At 36.5% G+C, this 21,136-nt stretch overlaps 1 protein-coding gene across 27 annotated transcripts; it reads right to left on the reverse strand.

Annotated features, from left to right (window-relative positions):
* Positions 1-740: 740 nt before the first annotated feature.
* SYP61 (syntaxin of plants 61) lies at positions 741-19,952 on the reverse strand. Of its 27 annotated transcripts, none has more exons than XM_088873790.1 (11): positions 19,788-19,952; positions 18,817-18,885; positions 16,420-16,488; positions 16,089-16,260; positions 11,601-11,691; positions 3,612-3,725; positions 3,315-3,428; positions 2,418-2,605; positions 1,339-1,429; positions 1,050-1,115; positions 741-953 (listed from the first exon to the last, which is right to left on the reverse strand). In XM_088873790.1, exons 5-11 carry the CDS (start codon positions 11,652-11,654, stop codon positions 843-845), a joined length of 738 nt encoding a protein of 245 aa, XP_088729916.1. In that variant the 5' UTR covers positions 11,655-11,691; positions 16,089-16,260; positions 16,420-16,488; positions 18,817-18,885; positions 19,788-19,952; the 3' UTR covers positions 741-842. The 27 variants fall into 27 exon arrangements, with proteins under 27 accessions (XP_088729916.1, XP_088729925.1, XP_088729917.1 ...); XM_088873799.1 differs by having other exon boundaries at positions 16,089-16,243; positions 18,817-18,935; XM_088873791.1 differs by having other exon boundaries at positions 18,817-18,935.
* Between the last annotated feature and the right edge of the window lie 1,184 nt (positions 19,953-21,136).

The raw sequence follows: 21,136 nt of genomic DNA on the forward strand, positions 1-21,136 counted from the left end.
TTATAACAAAAGATGAAAATATAATTGAATGCTATCACAAAACTTCCTAATATTAAAATTATATTTCTACTATTTAAAGATGGGATTTAATTTGATTGTTTAGAGCCTCGGCTTTATACAAACTGCACCCATATTAAATTGAGAAATAAATAGACACCATGAGAAACCATTGAAGGAGAGAAGGGAGAGAATCATTGGAGAGAGATTTTAAATGAGAACGATGATAAATATAAGGGAGAGATTTTAAAAAAAAAATAGAGAGTTAGTGAAACCATAGAGAGGGAGAGACTAGGAGAGATTTTATGAAAGAGGGAGAGAAAAATAGTGAAAGCTTGGAGAAGGAAAGAATGCGAGAGATTTTTAAGAAAGAGGGATAGAGAAATATGGAAGAGTAACCATAGAGAGAAAGAGTGGGAGAGAGAGAATATAGGAGAGAGGGAAAGAGAACGGGAGAAATTTTAGCAAAAAGGGATAAACAACTACGGAGGAGAAACGGTAGAGAGGGAGACAGAGAAGAAAGAGAGTGAGAAAGACTTTAGAAGAGAGAGTAATATGGGGAGAGAGTGGGAGAGAGATTTTAAGAAAGAGGTGGAGAGAGTGGAGAGGGAGTTATAGAGAGAGGGAGAGATGTGTTATCTTGAGATAGGGCAATTTTAGAAAGAATAAGTGGGGTGGTCCTCTCACTTAATATATAAAAGTATATTTATATATATATATATATACAGATATTTACTTAAGGCTTTGACGAGGAATAAAAAAATTGGCATTGTCTTTGTTATTAGGCAACATCAACAGCTATAAGTCTTTCTTCTACAAATTTCCCTTGAATGGAAACTGTAGATTTATGTGAAGAAAACCAAAATGAAAAGAACCACAAAGATAAGGAACAGAAACAATATCATCATTATCTGCCCCTTCAGCCCAGCTTTCTTCATAACCATGGCCACCTTTTTCTGCCAAAAAAAAGAAAAGAAAAAAAGAAAATATTTAAATAAATGCATCTTTCCGATATTCAGGAGAATCGAAGAATCCATGAAAATTCATCTAACCTGAACAAAGTCAAGCTTGTTTGCTGTTCTGTCCATTTCTGAGTTCAAATCATCTAAAAGTTTCTCCTGCACATAATGAACATAAGTGATATGTGATAAAAATGTAAACTATAAAAAGAAATAAGAAAGAAAAATCATAAATGAAATTAACACACACACACACGTACATTTTTATTTTTATTTTTGGATAACTCACACACATTAGACAAGGTTTTTTGCATGTCAAATTTGATAGCCCTACTTGGGTTAGATTTTTAGTGATGCTTGGGAATTTTCTCATAAAGCTTACCTGACCCATAAGTTCTTCATGTATGGTGAGCCCTATGCCTCCAATCTTCTGCACGCTCGCACTAAGCTCATCCAGCTCTTCATCTTGCTGCCTATGAAATCCGAGGGGGAAGAAAAAAAAAACTCTAACCACTTTTGATAGAAAAAAGCTGTATGTTTGCCAGAGTAAACATGCATTCCTAAACAATTTGGGGCCCTTGGCTTACGTGATCAGGATAATAGAGCTACCATGTGACATCAAGGATCTATTCTTACCCGTTAAGATGTCAAAAAAGGAAAAAATGGCAGACGAGTGAAAGAACTGGTCATTTCCATCAAGTGTTCTAGAAATTATATTGGAAACTGGTAAAAGGAGAAGAAAAAGACAAGGGTAAATGATGCAGAAAAACAGGAGAGGGAAAAAGCTAAATTTCATTGTATTTCTCTTATAAGTCTCTAATATTCGTTCATTTCTTATCGACCTTACCTTTCATTATTATTCCTAAAATGTTTGTAGCTTAGTTTTTCGTGATTTTTTTATAGGAATTAATTTTATATGAACATATATATACACTAAACTACAGATTTAAATTTCAAAAATAGTGTGAGAAATAAGAGGGTCAAAGTCTGGTGATAATAGGGAAAACACTTTCATTCCTTCCTGAAACTGCCATTATTTATGAAGAATATACACAGCTCATAACTGAGAACCCTTAGGGTCTAGCTATTTACAAACCTACAGGTAGCATAATTAAACAAGCACTCTCATAGCATGCACATGCATACTCATGGCTTCCATGAAAGGCAAATGATAATGGGAGAAAATACACAATAATCCAATAGACAATGGAAAACCATGGTCCACTGGCACTATCACCGTCCAATGAAATGATGAACTCTTACAAAGAGAGTGAGAACCACCATCAGGGTCATGACCTATTCTGGCAGGTCTCACTCTCTCTCTCTCACTGTCCTTTTGATGGGATGGTGATGACCCAAATGAATTATGAGTAAATGAATTCCACTGAATTATAACATATGTTTGCAAATAAAAAAGTGGAGAAATAGCTTTTCAGCTTGAAGACACGAAAAATAATTTACTTTATGAGAAGCACTTGTCGATCCGATTCTGATGAGATGAAATCATCATTGCCTTGTGGGTCTGGATACTGGCTCGACCTACCAGCCCCATGGTCATTAGGTAACTTCATAAGCTCCCGCCGCATCCCATTTTGACCGAGACTATTCTTCTCTTTAGCAGCTTCCAAAGCTTTCCTCACTGTGGCCACCTAAAATGGAACCCTTCATTTTGATCATATCAAGCAGGTACACTCAAAAGTTTATGAATTTAAAAAGTATAATTATGAAAATAGGACAGAGCAAGTAGGATAAGTTGCCTACAAAAGAAAAAAGTAGATATGATCTTAAGAACATACCATGTGAAAAAGGATAATTTACCCAAAAGAAAAAGGTCAGCAGAAAAGGGTCAAGTTAAATTTTCCAGTGTCCCAAACGCCAATATTGTATAAGTTGGTTTCACAAACCAAAAGCAAAGTTAGGGCGATTTTTATGACCTGAAATTCTCAAACCATTTTTTATCCTGACCAATAATAATTTGAGCAATCAAAACCCACTATACGATTGTCCAACAAATCAATTAGTCTAGAGTCTTTCTTGGAGTGGAATGATTCAGAGCATATTTTTGAGCTCCAAACTATATTCTCTTTTAAGAATGACTTTGAAAGTGAACAAAGATGAACAAATGCCCCTAACTAGGTGGTTCGATGGTGGGCCAAAGTGTACAGTAGTCATCCATGGGACCTTGGGAAACTTTCCCCAGTGATAAATGGCCCCAACAAATTGGTGAAGAAAAGGACAATCTTACCCAAAAACATGTCCGTAGAAAGGGGGAAGAAGTGAGGAATAACCTGAAAACTAGTTGAAAAGGACAAGTCGCCCACAGAAAAGGTCAAAAAGTATAGAAGGGTCTAACCATACCTGATTACGAGCACCACTGGTCCACCTCCGTCGCTTTTCAAGCTCAAATTCATCAATGCCATACCAGGATGGATCCCTAGCTGCCACTGCAATCGCCTTGTCCAATTCATCTACCTACCTATCACAAACAAAGTGCTCAGCACCAAAAAGTAATACAAACCCTATTATGGACTATGGAATAAAAACCTCTCTCTCTCTCTCTCTCTCTCTCTCTCTCTCTAAGCTAAAGCATCAATGATCTAAAATCCCCCTGGATGTTTCCTGCGATTAAATCTCCAAACAAACACATGTTATTACCTGCCATACAATGCTCTCGGATCCTGCAATGAGTTCCTTTGTCAGATGAACACGCTCCCCGGTATTAGGCGCAATCTGTTCCCACTGACGGAACGTAGACTGCAATTTATTGATCTGAGCAAGCATAGAATGAATTTTTTGAGTGGGCATCCCAAATTACAAAATACAGAATTCAATGGAATATTCAAAGGCCTAATAAGTAACAAAAGAAAAAGTAAAGGAAAAAGTCTATATAAGGATGCAACCTTATAATGTAGAACTACGGATGCACCTCAAAAATCCATCGGAAAAGGTAGTTTTAATGTTGAAAAACCCTTTGATTGATCATCTCGACATCAAGATGTATGACCATGAAAAATAAAAAAGATTTTAAGTCTCAGAAATAGTGCATTTTACAACGTATTATCTACACCGTCCATTTCAAGATTTTCATATGTTTATAGATCTATTTGATTTTAACCATTTTTGAAATTTAAAATTTATAATTAGATATAAAAATAGATTTTCAGATAATCCTAAGAACATTTTACATCAAAATTATATAACATGATAAAATTTGAAGGTGCACCTTACCTCTACCGCTATGGATGCATCCATATGCCAACCGCACCCAAAAGTAAAAGGGAAAGAGGAAAAAATCATACAACCCAAAACCCCCAATACCATCATAAATAGAAAACAATGCTGCCTCAGAATATTTTCAACAGGAGGCCTTACATAAGAAATCTGAACATGAGAACCTATGGCACCTTTTATATCTTCCTCTAGTAGAGTCACCCTCTCCCAAGCCACTTAGTAAATCTTTAAGTCACTTGGAGAATGTCAGTTGTTAAATACTGATCTTCACATTTTTATCATGACAAGCTAACGGCACATGCATTACATAGTGCTCCAACTTAAAAATTTGATGGAAAATAGATTTTTTAAATATGTAATTCCAATGAACTAAAATTCGGTCCCCTTGCTGCCTAGGCAGCCTAGCCAACAAACCTATGCCTAGGCGGTGGGCTCTGGCGAGCATACCTAAGGCGGGCAGCCAAAAAAATAAAATAAAATAAAATAAATAAATAAATTTAAATCCACCTAAACAAAAATAAAGTCTGGTATTGCCCCTCTCTCTCTCTCTCTCTCTCTCTCTCTCTCTCTCTCTCTCTCGGGTCCATGTGCTCTCTCTATATATGGGAAGAAGAAGAACATGGACTCCAAGTGTTCGATGCGCGGCCCCTGACACACACAAATATATGCATGGACCCATATGCTGCCTCTTTACATGTAAGAAGAAGATGACCTCAAGTGTTCGGTGTGAGGTCCCTCTCTCTCACAGACTCTCTTTCTCTCTCTCTCTCTCTCTCTCTCTCTCTCTCTCTCCATAACCCCCAAGGTATTGAGACCTCTCTCACACAAATACAGATTCAAAAGAAAAAGAAAAGGAAAAAAGGAGGATGATCTTTAAGAATTTCATGCAAGACTTCACACACACACATACGTGCACATGGACATACACACATTCACAAAACACACACACACACACAAAAAAAACACCATATGGCCCCCCATCCCAACTCCTTCCCTTAGGGCCGCCTTGGTGTATGGGCAACCGCCATGGCACCTCGGCAGCTCAAACCCTTGGCCACCTAGGCGGACGCCTCCGTCTTTTTGAACATTGTGTAATTCAAATGAAAATTAATTTGTTAATTTTAACTTTTATATTTTATATTGAGTGCATTAAATACTACTTATAATGTTTAATATTCTACGTAATTTTTAGATATTTAATTAATATTATATATTAATTACACTGCTATCATTTTTTATTTCTAACATAGACATTATTTCTAATATGGGAATTCCTATTTTAATTTTTAAACTTCCAAGGAGACTATATTCATTTTTTCCCCATAAATTGCAAATGTTTTATTGTTCCAATTTCTTCTCCATAGTTTGATTTTTATAACACTAGTTTTTTGTAACAAATGAGAGATACTTAAGAGAGATAGCATCACCTTATTTGGAACCTTTCTAAGAAGATTTAGAGAACAAATGAAGATATTGTAAATGGCATATTTTAGGAATGAATAGGGTATGTGAATATTTCAAGAAAAAATTTTAGAAAAATTAGAGGGTGAGAGATTTTAGGTAAATTGGAAGAATGGGAATATATATATATATATATATAAGAGAATGTTTACAGCATCAAGGAAAAATTTGGAGGGAAGTAATGAAGCAGTGAACCAATTTAACAAACCACACGCACACACACACACAGGAGAAACTTGTCAATAGCTCCAAACTTATCTCCTAATGTACTTTAGATCCACCTCCCAATCGTCCAATCTTGATCGGATGGTTGCGAGTGCATATTTGTCAATGACTTCTATTATGTTTTCTACAAATTAGTTTGTGCTGAAATTTTGAGTTTGAGGGCATGTGTGCCTCATTTGGACTCATGTAAGAAAAACATAAAAAAAAGAAATTTTTATGAAATTAAAATGACTAAAATACCCCTGAAGTTTTATGGTATTTGCCCAATCTATTATCTCACGCATGCACACAGACACACATTTTGAATTTTAATCTTTGATCAAACAAGTAGGAGTGAATCCTCCATTTGAATTTTAATCTTTATATAAATCCAACTAAGCTAAAATTAGGGGTGTCCACACTTCATAAAGGGAAGCAACTAATAAAAATATATGCAAAAATATATTTCCAATATTTTAAAATGGCTGAATAGCCCCTGAAAGTTTCATGGGCATTTCAGTCATTTTAAATTATGGAAAACATTTTTTAATATTTTTATCGGTTGCACCCTATTTCCATGCATTCACAGCCAACATTTCAGCTTAATATGCACCGACCGATCAAGATTGAATGGTTCAGAGTGTTTGGGAGTGAATAAAATTCTAGCATTTTTTAAATTGTTGCTATATATATATATATATATATATATATAGGGAAAAGCTGAGGTTAGCCCACTAGCTACAGTGTTAGCCTAACGTCCTGGATTGAATCTGGGATGATCTGCCAGTCGCGACCTTATTTCGTAATATAATTTTAATATTTTTCTAAGAATCCAAATCACATGAAATTTTAGATGTCCATTCTTCTCATCAAGACGCACCTAATAAAAATATTAAATAAATAAATAAATCGCAAAATGTACAAAATACCCCTAAAATGTTTCAGGGGTATTTTGGTCAATTTACTTTTACGAATTATTTTTTTGATTTTTTTATTAGATTATACTATTTTTAAAGAGTAGACGCTCAAATTTTTAAGTGATTGGATTTATAAAAAAAAAAAAAATTCAACTACGAAATGCAATCGTGACCATTGGATCGACCCAGATTCAAGCCGTTGGGCTAACACTATAGCGTAAGCTTGTGTGTGTGGAAAAAGCTATCAATAGGTTGTCACCTAAAATGAATAGTAGCTTTGTTTCATATATACATACAAACATGCACGCGCATACACACACATCACACGCATACACACATTTCGATTATGAACCAAATCTGTAGCTCCAATTAAGTTCAAAGGTTAGATTCAGGCTCATATTACTTTAAGATTGAGACAAAGTAATAGAGGATAAGCGATGGTTAAGAGAAAAGAGAGATGGACATAAGACATAACATCGATAAAGCCATTTCAAGAGAGATGAAAAGAAAGGGAGAAATTCCCCCATTAGATTGGTCCTCCATCTCACCTATATTCCTAAGATATATTGATGCTTAGGAGCAATTTACTCACTTCCATTTTAAAAACAAGGAGTATCGTACCCTGGTGTTTCAGATGTTGCTTGATTCTTTAAACATTGTAGATAAAGGTGCAGCTTGTATAACGTGCCAACCTTAAATAATCAAAGTAAGGCGCACCTTCAAACCCTTCTGAAGAGGCAGCCTTGGTGCAAAAGACCCTTGCGATGGCAGGAAAATCTATTTTCACCCCTAATTATGAAATAAAAAACTCCAGAAATGTTGCAAAACAAGTAGATCTATAAAAACTTCAAAATCTTAAAAATGGACTATCCAGATGATGCGTTATAAGATACACTATTTCCAATACTAGAAATCGTTTTTCTTCATATCCATACATCTCAAGGTCAAGATGATCAATTGGGGGTTTTCCATAATCAATTAAAGAGAGTACAACGAACCAAATATTATAGGCTATCGACAGGGATGAAGATCTATTTACAAAAGCCCCTCAGGACCCTAGACCTTCTATGATTGACCTTTCTTTCCTCTCACTTCCCCTTAATAAAGCTCTTTGGTTGGAGAGACCTTTCTCTAAAGAAAAAATCCAGGAAGCAATTTCGCTTCTTGCTTCGGACAGGGCCCCTAGCTCTGATGGGTACCCAATAGCTCCTTTCAAACTTTCCTCGGATTCTTTTCGTTTCTTCCTTGCTTGTTTCAAAGAGTTTCATTCCAAAGGAGTCATCCATAGAGCAATGAATGCTACTTTCATTACCTTGGTCCCTAAGATAAAAGGAGCCCAACAGCTGAAAGACTATTGCCTGATTAACCTGGTCAACTCTACCTATAAGATCATCTCCAAGGTCCTGACCTCTCACCTGAAGAAGGTCCTTCCCTTGGTCATTTCGCCATCCCAGAGTGCTTTTGTCAAAGATCGACAAATTCTTGATGGGGCCATAGTGGCCCATGAATGCATACACTCCAGACACCTAGCCAAATTACCTGGCCTCATAATCAAATTAGACTAGGAGAAGGCATATGACCATGACGACTGGGAAATCTTAGAAGAAATTCTTGCTAGAATGGGCTTCGGTGGATGAAACCTTGCTACTCCCAACCTTTCTTCTCCATTCTTATGAATGGATCACCCAAAAGCTTTTTCCCTTCTACTAGGGGACTAAGCCAAGGAGATTCCCTCTCACCTTTTCTCTTTGCCATCTCAACTGACATTTTTAGTCAATCCATTTCCCGGATGTTTGCTGCTAGTAGTATGAACGGATTTTCTTGCGGAAACTAGGGCCCTATCGTCACGCATCTCCAATACGCGGAAGATACCCTTGTCTTTTGCAACGCCTCACCCGAAGAAATCAGCAATCTTTTCTTGTTCCTCATATACTTCGAATGTGCCACGAGATTCAAAATCAACTTCAATAAGTCTAAGATGATGGGGGGTAGCGGTAGATTTTCCTTCTCTTAAAGAGTTCGCGGATAGTTGGGGTTGTGAGGCAGAAAATCTCCCACTAACTATCATGGCCTACCCCTGTGCATTGGAAAACCTAAGAAGCGCTGGTGGTCCCATATTATTGACAAGGTGGACCAAAAACTCGCGAGTTGGAGGGGTCGTTTCCTTTCCACAACAGGAATGTTAACTCTCATTAAAGCTACCGTGATGCACATTCCCGTATACCATATGTCAATTTTCCATATGCCTATAGCAGTGAGTGCTCGGCTTGGACAGTTATTTCGCAGATTCTTTTGGTTGGGAGAAGCCACGAATCACAAATTTCACCTCATCGCATGTGAAACACTTTGTTGATCCAAGAGGTTCGGGGGACTTGGGATCAGAAATTTGAGGAAACATAACTTGGCACTACATGGTAAGTGGTGGGGGCGCTTGGCTACCCAAAGTCATCAGTAATGGATTGATATCCTCAAGAACAAATATCGCATTCCTTCCTCCCCCCCGTTACCCGTCTGCAGGATCAACAATAGATCTTCTGGGATTTGGAGATCAATTTGCTCGTCCTTTCAGTTGTTTAAAAGGTGCATTCAGTTTCACCAAAAACGTTGGTAGTCAAATTCTTTTTTGGAAAGACCTTTGGTTCGGTCAAGCACCTTTCAAGGAGAGGTACCCAGACCTTTACTTGCTCGCTTGTTCACAAGAGGCAATGGTGGCAGACAAGATGACTGAGGTTGCATCGTCTCGCTCTGGGAACCCAGTATTCAAACGAGCGCTTAATGATTCCAAGATAATTCTCTTCTGAACCTTGCTGCTGCCCTTCAAATTTGTTTTATTGCCACACCGGGAATGGACCGCATTATTTGGACACCAAGTGCCTCAGATGCCTTCACTGTTTCTTCCTTTTAACAAAAACTTAGTCAACCGCCCACTTTCCCATTATCTCCTACTTCCCCAATAGCCCAAGCTTAGTCCTCTTTTGCCCATCCTAAAATTCAGGTCTTCACGTGGTTAGCCTTCTCCGAGAGGGTGGTCACGGTTGACCAGCTACAAAAAAGAGGAATCCCTTTACCTAACCGTTGAGCCCTTTGTTTGGCAGATGAGGAAACTAATGCTCACCCTTTCTTGCACTGCCCATTTGCTTTTAAGATTTGGGGAGAATTTCTCCACCTTTATAATGTTTAGTGAGTACCACCGGCCACGATACCCTTTATCCTAAACTCTCTCCAACCTTTCCCTTGCCCTAAAGCAGGAATTTTGTTGTGGAAATCCTCGGTGGCAGCCTCTATTTACGCAATCTGAATAGAGCACAACAATAGGATCTTCCGGGGTGAGTACTCCTCATGGTACAATACCTTCGTCAAGCTTAAATCCTCGGTTGTGTTTTGGGCAAATAAAAGTTTCAAAGGGGTTCCTCGCTCCGCCTTTTATCAGGACTGGGTTGCTATCCTTCATCATAGTCGTAAGCGCCTACCTCAGGCATCAAATTGGAGACCACCAAACCCGGGTCAATTCAAGCTCAACTTTGATGGTTGCTCTTTTGGAAACCCCGGGCATGCAGGTATAGGCATTATATTCAGGTACCACCTTGGCTCAACAATCACCTCCATTTCTAAGAACATCGGTCATACTGACTCTACAGAAGTGGAGGCGACGGCTCTACTTGAGGGGATCAAGCTTCTTCATGCCCACAGTGAGTTTCTATTATAATAGAGGGAGACTCCAAAGAATGTTATTGCCTGAGCTACAAATTCTTCCCCCCCTCCTTGGGTTTTGGCTCATATTTTTTATGAGATTAACCACCTTTGCAAGGATATGCTCGTCTTATGGAGGCATACCTAGCGGGAATCAAACCAGGAGCAGACACTCTCGCTAAGGAGGTGGCGACCCAGGATGGTTTTTAGCATCTTTGTATTGGATCGACTTCTTTAAGTCGGCTGCTTTGCTATTACTTCATTGTAACTTTAAAAGTTGCCTTTAGCAAACATTGCAGAACCTATATACCTCTATTTAAAACTAGAACCCATGAGAAATCAAACTCTGCAGCAGCAGCAGCAGCAGCATCTATATATATTTTTCGATTGGAAGAATAGTTCATAGCATGCTGCCAATGCATAAGTATGTGAAGGCATAAATGGAAACTTTATGGCAAGCATCCACTAGGAAAAATATTATTACGCATTTAAAGTGTAGTGGAACATCAAGTTACAAGTAACATATAATAACTCTAATTGTGAAGAGAGAAACCAAGAAGAATCAGATAAGGTGAATGAAAAGTTGGGAATTCTTGTTGGTCCAGTTTGACAGTGAAGTAAGCTCCCTCATTGAGACCATAATTTGAAACCCATATTTTCTGAACTCATTCACAATTGAGTCCTTCACTGTTAATAAATGTAATCACATTTGACTGTGGTTTAGCTAGTGCAGCTCCTCATTTCTCCATGTCAATTTCAACCCCCTAAACCTTCAGTTGTTGCAGATACATTATGGATATTGTTTCCATAGTTGCATCTTAATGACACAAGGATGTAATAACAGATATCCTTGAAACTACATTATAGCATATATAACAATATATGCTAAGAAAAATTAGAAACCTCCGGCATTCCAATGAAGCAAGGATTAAGTTTTAAATTTTTTCATTTTAAAAAAAAAAATAAGTGCATTATATGAAATTGACTTCTGAAAGTACCAGCGGCTTGAGAGATTATTTGTTTCATTTTGATGGTTTATCATAAAATTCAAATTCTACCATTCCAATTTTCCGAGTCCACTATCCACTCATTGCAAAAACAAAATAATACAAGAAAGAAAAAAACAGGGATGCAAACTTACGGACTCTTGAATCTCTTCTTTTACTATATAAAAAGGGTCTTGTGCAGGCGTCATTGATTAGAATTTGAATTATCTTCCCAACTCCCTATACCTGAGTAGGCAGACACCACATCAAGAAAATTAAATTGACTCATGAGTAAAATTTATCGCTCATTATAATATTATGTATCTGATCACAGACATGCTTGAACACACAAACACAAACCCAGGAACTTGGGAATGCAATCAATGCAAATCTCAGAATAGTAAACAATGCAAATAGAGAAGATACAATAAAAAGATGATTCACTGGCATGCTAGAGACAGAAAGAGGTGATAGTGAAATAAAGTCCAGACTGAATTGTAGTTCTTCAGTGTTTTGATTTTTCTTTAGAAGATATTTTATTGATGGAGGAGAGAGTGTATAAGGTCATATAATGGAGATAGAATGAACAAAAACAACAATGGAGGAACAAACGAATTCTCAGGGTATGAAAGTAGGGCATGACCCTTGATGTAAGCCATGTTCGGACCTCAGGTTCAACAGTTGTTCTTTCCCTATAGCTTCGATAATTTGAAGGCATACAAAATCGCTTATAGTGTTAATAAAACCTGGGTTTTATAGCTATCAGGTACCTATTAGGGTCATAGAATGAGTGTCACTCTAACCAAACCCTAAGGTCAGCCTTTCCAGGGATTCGATAAAGAAATTGTTAACCTTCTTGTTGAACGCAATTTTCACCATTGCTTCATATAGCCCGAAGGAGAAGGAAGATTATGGCATGGAAAAGGACACCTATACGAGAAAAGTGGAGTTATTTGGGTTCCTGTCTATTGTGTCACTTTTAGCTCAGATATGCAGATATAGTAATAATCTCATGCTGTGCAACCATAATATTGAGAATTACTCCCCAAACATAATTATATGATAGAGAGAGTGGAACCAGTATTATCAAATCCATTCGCATCGGGCTCTTTAGCCGAAGTCCTAGAGTTTTACATCCAAACGAAAGCGAAGTGACTCACTCCTCAACATATTTCAATCACGGACACAGTTTATATGAGTCAGCCAACTATGTAGTCTGTAGATTTGCCCCTCTCTCCGTTATTCATTTTAGAGATGGATTTTGAATCCAATATTTTAAGTGTATATAACCTCTAACACAAGGATCATTAATATGTAAAAAAAATTGAATTCAAAAAATAAAAAAAAAGACATTTTTCGAAGAATAATTCTTGACCATTCATGTTAGTTCTTTGCGGGGGCACCACTTTTTTGCATACATCTTTAAGATGGATGCTTCGTGCATCAAGGGATGCAAATATAGAATTGCATCCCCTGACAGGGGATGTAAATATAGAGTAGAATGGCAGACCAAGATTCATGTAGGCAACTCCAATTAGTTGGGAAAAGGCTTTGATTAAGATAATGATAAAGATAAACTACCAAATACTTGCCCGGAATCAGCCACAAGGCCAAAGGAATTCCCTTTTCTCACCGAAGGGAGATCCCTTTGAAGCAAACTGATAATATTGGCTGAAACTTTCATCCATAGGTGGTTTATGAACTATTCCATGAGTGGGTTTCTTCGGTGGGTTTTGTGAAGGTGGATTGGTCTTTCAATTTGGGAGCCTGCCTTCAAATTGCCATAATTTGCATCTTATTGAAGGATGCCATGTCCACAATGTTTGTGACATCTCTAGTGAGAAAAAATTAGTTGAAGTTTTTATCATGGGGAAGATCAGAAATCTCGGCAACATTTAAAATGGTAATAGCAGAGTGGTTTTTGACAACACTAGTTTTGACAATACCATTTTAATAAAGAATATTCTAGCTTAAGGGTCTACATGAGACCTAGCCTCGAGAGATATTTTGATTGGATGAGGGATGCCTAGCCAGTTCATGTAAAGTAGCACCATTTATGTCCATTTTCAAGGGCATAACCTTCTTATTCATCAGGATAACAAACCTCTGTCAAAACCACCGCATTTCATGACTTGAAGAGAAGCCATCATAATATGCTCATCCTTCACTGAGAGGCAAGGAAGGGGAACAAAGAGAGCGCACAAAAGTATTATTTAAAAATTAACTAGATACGACCCAGGAAATAACCTTACATTTCTATCACTCCTTTTAATTATAGATTTCCTGATAATTGGAGCAATATACAAGCGAGAAGATTTTCCTGTGGAGAAGGCCAGAAAGACAGAGCAACATATTATCCCAACTCCTAAGAGATAAGGGACACTACTAACTCAGAATGGTTCCTTTTGTACACAAACTATAACCATAAAAATTCATCCAAGAATCATCTAACTTCAACCTGCAAATTCTTTTTTATCAGATGTCTCTGAAGAGACACACCCACATGACATGATGTCAACCATAGATAAGTATCAAATAACCACATGCCATAGCAAAATACGAAAAGTGAATATTATTCATTTATCCCTTGAAACCATCTAAAGAGCCAAAACTCAAAAATCTCAAATTCTCCAACCACCAATGAAATCAAACAACCAAAGTTCCACATTTTTCATATACTTTGAACATTGGCAAAACCAGTGAAACCCATGGAGCCCCACATGAAAGGAAAGAAACCTCCACTCATGAAAGTGAATAACCCAATCAAGTTTCTAAATTATAAGTAAAATACCCATGACTTTGTACAAGTAAAAGATTTTTATGAAGAATATTCTAAATCACAATCAACAATGGAGGTTTTTCAATCACTAGAGTAAAACATAAAAGCACAGTAAAGAACAGTGTTCAAAGTCGGCCCATTTTTCATAAATCAACCGACTAACTCGGAGTCAGTCACCGGCCGATCCTGAGTTTGCCCGATTTCATAGGTTATGTATAGGGCAATTTACATACAATGCCCTAATCGGCCAATTTACTGTACAAATCGGCACTAATCGGCACTATTTTCTCTCTCTTATTTGTTCTCCCACTCTAGAAAACATCTCTCTCTCTCTCTCTCTCTCTCTCTCTCTCTCTCTCTCTCTCTCTCTCACGTGCAAATTGCGTGAATGTCTCTCTTTACGATTCGCTTGGAAGCACACAAGGATTACTTCAAAAAGATCCCACCTTCAAAATATTTATCCAGAAAAAAGACCCCACATGTTTCTTAGATCATTGATTAATTATTTTATTAGTTAATCGTTTTGTCTCTACTTCTTCCTCTGTACTTGACCTTTTTTTGTAGGAGAATTTACTGTTCACATTCAAAAAAAAAGATTTAACTATTTTATAATGATTGAGCAAAACAAGAAATGGCCTAGTGGGATGGGCATTTATCTTCCTAGTCTTAACTACTTGACTAGCAAGTTGCATGCAAGAAATTAAAAATGAATACAAAGGCCAAGAAAATCAGAAGAACAAAACAAAACACAAATGACAAAGCAAGATGAGAAGAGGAAATAACATTAACAAAAAAATATGACAAGAGGAAATATTCGAGAAAATATGCACTTGGGGCATGTGAAAGATGAGAGAGACTCTTTCCGATGTAAGTGAGAGAGAGATTTTTTTACAATTTTTTTATAATTTTTTTGCTTATTTTATGTGACAATATAAAAAAACAATACATGTAAATTTTAAAAAAATTCTACAATTTTTTTGGGATTTTTTACCCCCATTTCATTTTGCAGTATAGAATCGGCACTAATCGGCCAATTTAGTTGGAATCAGTCCGACTAATCGGATCGGGCCATGACCGACTAGTCGGCCTGACTCGTTCTTTTGAACACTAATAAAGAAAGACAGGAATTAGAATTTCAAAAGCCATATGAATGATTGATCATAACCAAGGTTCACAAACTCGGTTCAGGCATTGGACACAGTGCCCCCCCTCCCCAAGCCAAGGAACTCGGGTGAGTCCGAGGGGACCCGCCCGAATAGTGTACGGTCCAAAAAAGCCCTAAAAATAAATAAAACTTTTCAAAACTTGTTAAATAAAATAAAAATGGTAAAAATCATGCTAAACTGAAAACAACATAAGATCCACAACTAAGATGAAAAAAATATAAAAAAAGGGATTTAAAAAATAGCTTACAGAGAGAAAAATCTCAGAAAATCCAAAAAAAAGATATTTTTAATTGCCCTGAGTTTTACCTGAGTACTCAGCTCAGAACAGGGTCAAGTCCGACTGGATGGCCAATTTTTCGATCACTAATCATAGCTACCAACAGTTTTCCAATAATTTGTTTAGTGAACAAACTCTAGTAATATTCAAGACCCAAATTTCCGCCACTCATCAAAACTAAATATAACCAGTCAAGAACCAATAACTCGGCAAGAGACCACCTAAAGAACACAATAACAGAAGCAATTCTAGTTCCAATTACAGAGAACGACAATAAACAGCCTGATCATGTAAAATCTCAACTCAAAGAGTTCTCTGTCCTTCTGCCAAAACACATGACTTGACGAAAACAGCCACAATCCAATTCTCAAGGTAAATATGAGAGAGAGAGAGAGAGAGAGAGAGAGAGAGAGAGAGTTACCACTTGAAATTGGTATCCTTAATCCATGGTGAAAAGGCCCTGATAATTCATGCGCCTCCTTGAAGCCACTACACTGTCTCCCTCACTTGATACAGCCAACCTGAGGGGAACTTTCGAGAGAGACTCAATCTATTGCGGATTGCAGGCAAGGTTCCCTACAATGGATCTCGATCTGTTGGATGGAGTAGATTACAACAAAAAAAACTCAAATAAAAGATACTCACAATAGAAATCTGATAAAAATCAAATCAATGCGGAGAAGAAAAGTAAAAATGATCATGAAATTAAAAAAAAAATGTTTTAAAAAAAATAACAAATAAAGCAGACATACTAGGAAATGGGGTCTTCTGCACAGCAACTCTGGTGGCAGAGAGAGGGAGAGAGAACACCCTCCTTCTAGCTTGAAAAAGAGAGCTCGAGTGAGGGAGACTATAGCTTGAAGAAAGAGAGAAAGAGAAAGAGAGAGAGAGAGAGAGAGGCCTTCACCCAACAAAACAGAGAGGCACTTAGAGAGAGAGAGAAACGTTACCAACAAAACAGAGGCCCTTTAGAGAGAGATAAAACAGTTGCGTGGGACATATGTTTCAAGGACTTACTCAACGAATTTACCCTTCACAAAGTAATTACTTCTCGAAATATTTGCTGCTCCCACAGGAGCACAATATCCATTTTCTCCTAGTCGGAATATACACAATATCCATTTTCTCCTATTCAAAATATATTTTGGAGAAATTTACGCGCATATTCAGAATAAGTTCTGGGTACTGTGTTTGATAACCTGCTGGAATGTTAAGGAAGTTCTGGGTACTTATGTTTGATTACATGCTAAAATGTTGAAGAAGTTATGGGTACATGTGTTTGATTCACCCTAGAACTTTTGAATGGAGACATGTCAACCCAATTTGAACCGTTTATTGATTTTTTAGTGATATGGGGAAGATATATGATGTATGAAGGATATAATTATGACATTCCTAATCTCTAATTGCATCCCAAAGAACAACCAACACAATTTTTTAGCCACTCATCTACTCGATTTACTATTTCATTTGATGGCCCCTTTGTATACTGAAGCACCCATTCATATATTGAAGAATCTAGTACATCACTTATCTATATTTATAAAACTATTTCCCAATGCAGCCAAAGAACAACCAAACAATGCCACCAAAAAACTACCAACCTCTACTCATTCACAGTTAAGACTCAAGAGTATCATGATACCTTTTTTTTTAAGGTGAAACCTAATTGCATTCAAAGAATTCTAGAAGTGCTTTGGATTTCAATTTATTTCGATTGTTGTGAATTTTGACAAGATAAGTCGAACAAAAATAGTACATGACACTAGAAAGCGTAATCAATGCAATCAAATGTCTTAAACATATATTCATGCATCTCAAAGAATATTCTTCCCAAAAATATTCAAATTTTCCAATACAGTATCACCTAGATCAATACCTATCATTCAAATAAGTTTGAATTCTCAATAGAAGCCTTCATAGCTAAAATCTCAAACCAAAACAAGGTCCACATGACACCAATCAAACCAATTTCACATAAGAAGAAGAACCAAAACCATGACCATGTTCATATCAAACAAACCATTAGTAGCAAAGAAATAATCAGCCTTCCCAGGGAATTATCAGCACAGAGGAAATTTCAAGGAGCCACATTCTTTAGGTACCATTGGAAGCCCATTTAAACTCACAAGATGCAAAACAGCAAATGCTCATTCACCGAAACAAAAACTCACAATATTTGTTGAACCTTTCCCATCAATGAATGAGAATACATACAAAATGTCCTTATTTTTAATAGATACCAGAACTATAAGCACATATCCATGAGTAGAGTGTTAGGTTTGGAGATAGTCAAAATCCCCATACCTATGTCTTCATTAAAATAATTACATAAAATGCCAAACCCAAGACCAAAGGAACAAACAAATACAATGCAGAGACTCTAACAAGTTGTATAAAATATGCAATGTTGTGTCCAACAAGACATCCATCCTATATATATTTTCTTTTTTGTGGTGGGTTAGTTACAGTAAGTGAAGTAAAAACCAAAGAATCTAAAGCATCTCTTTTACCCCAATTCAATAACTTTTGATCAAAGAATGACATGCTGCCGCAAAAACTTGGTAACCAATTCAAGCAATTTGCATACACGTTGCCATAAAGAAAACCAACCAGAATTTATTTTATCTTTTTATAGATGTATAAATGTCCTAATTCCCATCAATAAAATAGCATTTTTTGCAACTCGTAGTAATTGGAAAGAAAGTGAGCAATTGCAGTTCTTCACAGCCATGGATCAGTAACTGTTAGACTAGACTAACATAATTTATAAAACAGCACATTGTCACATAAAAAACACAAAAAAAAGAAATTGAAAACAGGAATTTGCAGAGAAACAAAATACAAGGAACTACTCACAAAGAATGACTGACAATGCACCAAAATCATGTACTACTGTGAACTCTTTGTTAAGATTCATGGGAGCATACATGCATTGAATGGAGAATGGAGAGAAAAGAAGAGAGGACACAATATTTACGTGGTTCAGGCCGAAGCCTTACTTCCACGGATCCAATGCCCAACTGACTACATCTTCACTAGTTTTGGATAAGAATTACATCAATAAATGCCTCTATATATATATATATATCACAATGAATCTTGGCGATAGAAATAAATAGTAGGAGGTCTTATCACCAATAACTAACCAATAACTAACTTGATGACGAAGTAATTTGACTTGGTCTCTTCTTATCTTCAAGACTCTTCTCTATTTTCTGCATTGAAAGGGTAGTGCACCAAAAGCAATCCCGTGACAAAAAACTTCCTGGTATCAAACACGGGATTTCTACAGTGATAAGAAGGTTTTTTGTATCAAGAAATATGCTCTGTCAAACGTATTTGTTTGGGCCATATGAATCTCTTTCATATTGACGCGCAAAACAAACGTAACCTTATGAATTTCTTGCATGTGTTGTTCTCGTATATCACACGATCTCAATTTTTTTTTAATTCGATTGTTGAAAATTATTTTATAAGCCAAATGAATTTTACCAAGATATTTCTTTTGATTTACTTATAGCAAATGTTGTTAATATATATTGAAATTACATGCACACTCACTGATAAAGAGAGCAATTGGGTCGATTGGAGGTCAATTAGCTCTTTAAGGTGGGTTCTAATATTTGTTGAATTCTGATTATTTAAGCCTTTAAGGAAAATTTTGAGATCAACCCAATAGATGGCTGCAGAAAGGCTCCAATAGATCACAAATCAGTTCCATTAGAAGAGGTAGATCAAATTAACATATCTAACTACAACAACATACAAAAGCATGCACGAATTCACAAAAGCCCTAATGAGCATCTGAAACTTGACAATTTACATTTGAGAAGGCAATAATCTGCAGAATACACAGCCGAAACCCAACAGAACCTAACCATGTCCCTTCATCAAGATAAAATGGTACCCCTCAAAACCCTAAACGGATTAAAGACATGATCGCATAATCCATGGTATGAAAACACGCAAAAACCGTAGCACAATCGCATAGCATTGATATAGAGATCTAAAAACTCAGAATAACCCAGAGAGTTAAAAGCCATAAATCAGCTATCAAGGAGAAAATGAAGAAAGCCATGGCGAAACAGAAAAAACCTTGCTTGTAGAAGGAAAATACCTTGAAAATAGAATGAAAAGAAACGCCAAATACTATGATCGAAAGCGAAGAAAAGCTTGTTGACGATGAAACTCAGATAGAGGAGAGAAGCTACTTATACAGCCGAGGGTAAGGTTAGATCTGATAATGGAGATATTTTTCGGAGGTTATTAGAGAAAAATGTCCATTATTGTTTTAGGGAGAAGTACTGTTTGATGAATTAGAGTTCTAACTTCATGGCATGACAAGGGTATCCCTTGAGCAGTTCGGTGTGGCCTCCGATGCACCAATTCGAGTGCATCAACTTTTTAGATTCAACTTGTAGATGGAGTTTGGATCCAAAACTTTTATAAGTTATTGCTTTGATCAACACGATAAGAATTCCAAAACATAATTATGGAGCCTTTAAAACAAAGTTTTAAAAAATGTCAAAACCGGCAAATTTGGATTGGGAATTGTAAGCTCCAAATTGGTTCCGTAAAATTTCAAAAACCGACTGGCTCCCAAAATAAAACGGCCGATTCTGGCTGGTTTGCTAATAAAATCGGTAAATTCTGTCAGAGAACCGGCCTCACTTCCTAAATTTTTAAATTGTTGAATATCTAGTTTGTGAATCTGGATCACCGATCCATTTCACATCGAAAATCTAGAGAGGCGATCTTGATCGTGGATCCATTTTTAAAGCCTTGCTTGAAAATAATATTTCTTTAAAGCATGTTTGTTGACAAATTTTTTTTTATGAAAATTACTTTTATCTAAATCTAATATACTATAGATAATATTATTATATGGGTGTGGTTTGTATAAAGCCTAGGTTCCAAACAATCAAATTATAGCCTACCTTCAAATAGCGATGAGAAATGTGGTTTCAATAGTGGAAATCTTTGTGATAGCCTTAAAATATATTTTCATATTTATATATAAAGTTTAAAGCTTCAAAAATAGTATAGATCGACAGATCTATGAAAACTTGAAAATCTTAAAATTGACGGTCAAAAAATGCATTACAAAATACACTATTTTCAAAACTTGAAATCCATTTTTTTCTCGTGTCCATGTATCTCGATGTCAAGATGATCAATTTAAAGATATTTGGGCATTAAAACAACCTCTTCTAGTGAAAGTTTGGAGGTAGGCTCAAATTTGATTGTTTAGAGCCTGGTTCTATATAAACTTTTATCTTATTTGTAATGGGTGTGGTTTGTATAAGGCTGTGGCTTTAAACATTCAAAGAAGACGCACCTTCGAATAGTGTAGAAAGATGTTGTTTCTATACATAAAATCTTTTTGATATCCTGAAATTTTATTTTCATCTCTAATTATAAAACTTGAAAAGTAGTGTAAATGAAGCAAATCTATGAACATTCAAA

This window comes from Amborella trichopoda, chromosome 8 (assembly GCF_054954075.1).
Source record: "Amborella trichopoda isolate Santa Cruz 75 chromosome 8, AtrichopodaSantaCruz75HAP2 v2.0, whole genome shotgun sequence".
NCBI classification, from domain to species: domain Eukaryota; kingdom Viridiplantae; phylum Streptophyta; class Magnoliopsida; order Amborellales; family Amborellaceae; genus Amborella; species Amborella trichopoda.

Excerpts from the sequence above, each read along its gene's own strand:
- SYP61 (XM_088873802.1), bottom strand. The coding sequence starts at position 11,654 with ATGACGCCTGCACAAGACCCTTTTTATATAGTAAAAGAAGAGATTCAA. Across the intron at positions 3,429-3,611 it reads CCGAGAGCATTGTATGGCAG|GTAGATGAATTGGACAAGGC; the intron begins GTAATAACATGT and ends TGTGATAGGTAG. Across the intron at positions 2,606-3,314 it reads CCAGTGGTGCTCGTAATCAG|GTGGCCACAGTGAGGAAAGC; the intron begins GTATGGTTAGAC and ends GTTCCATTTTAG.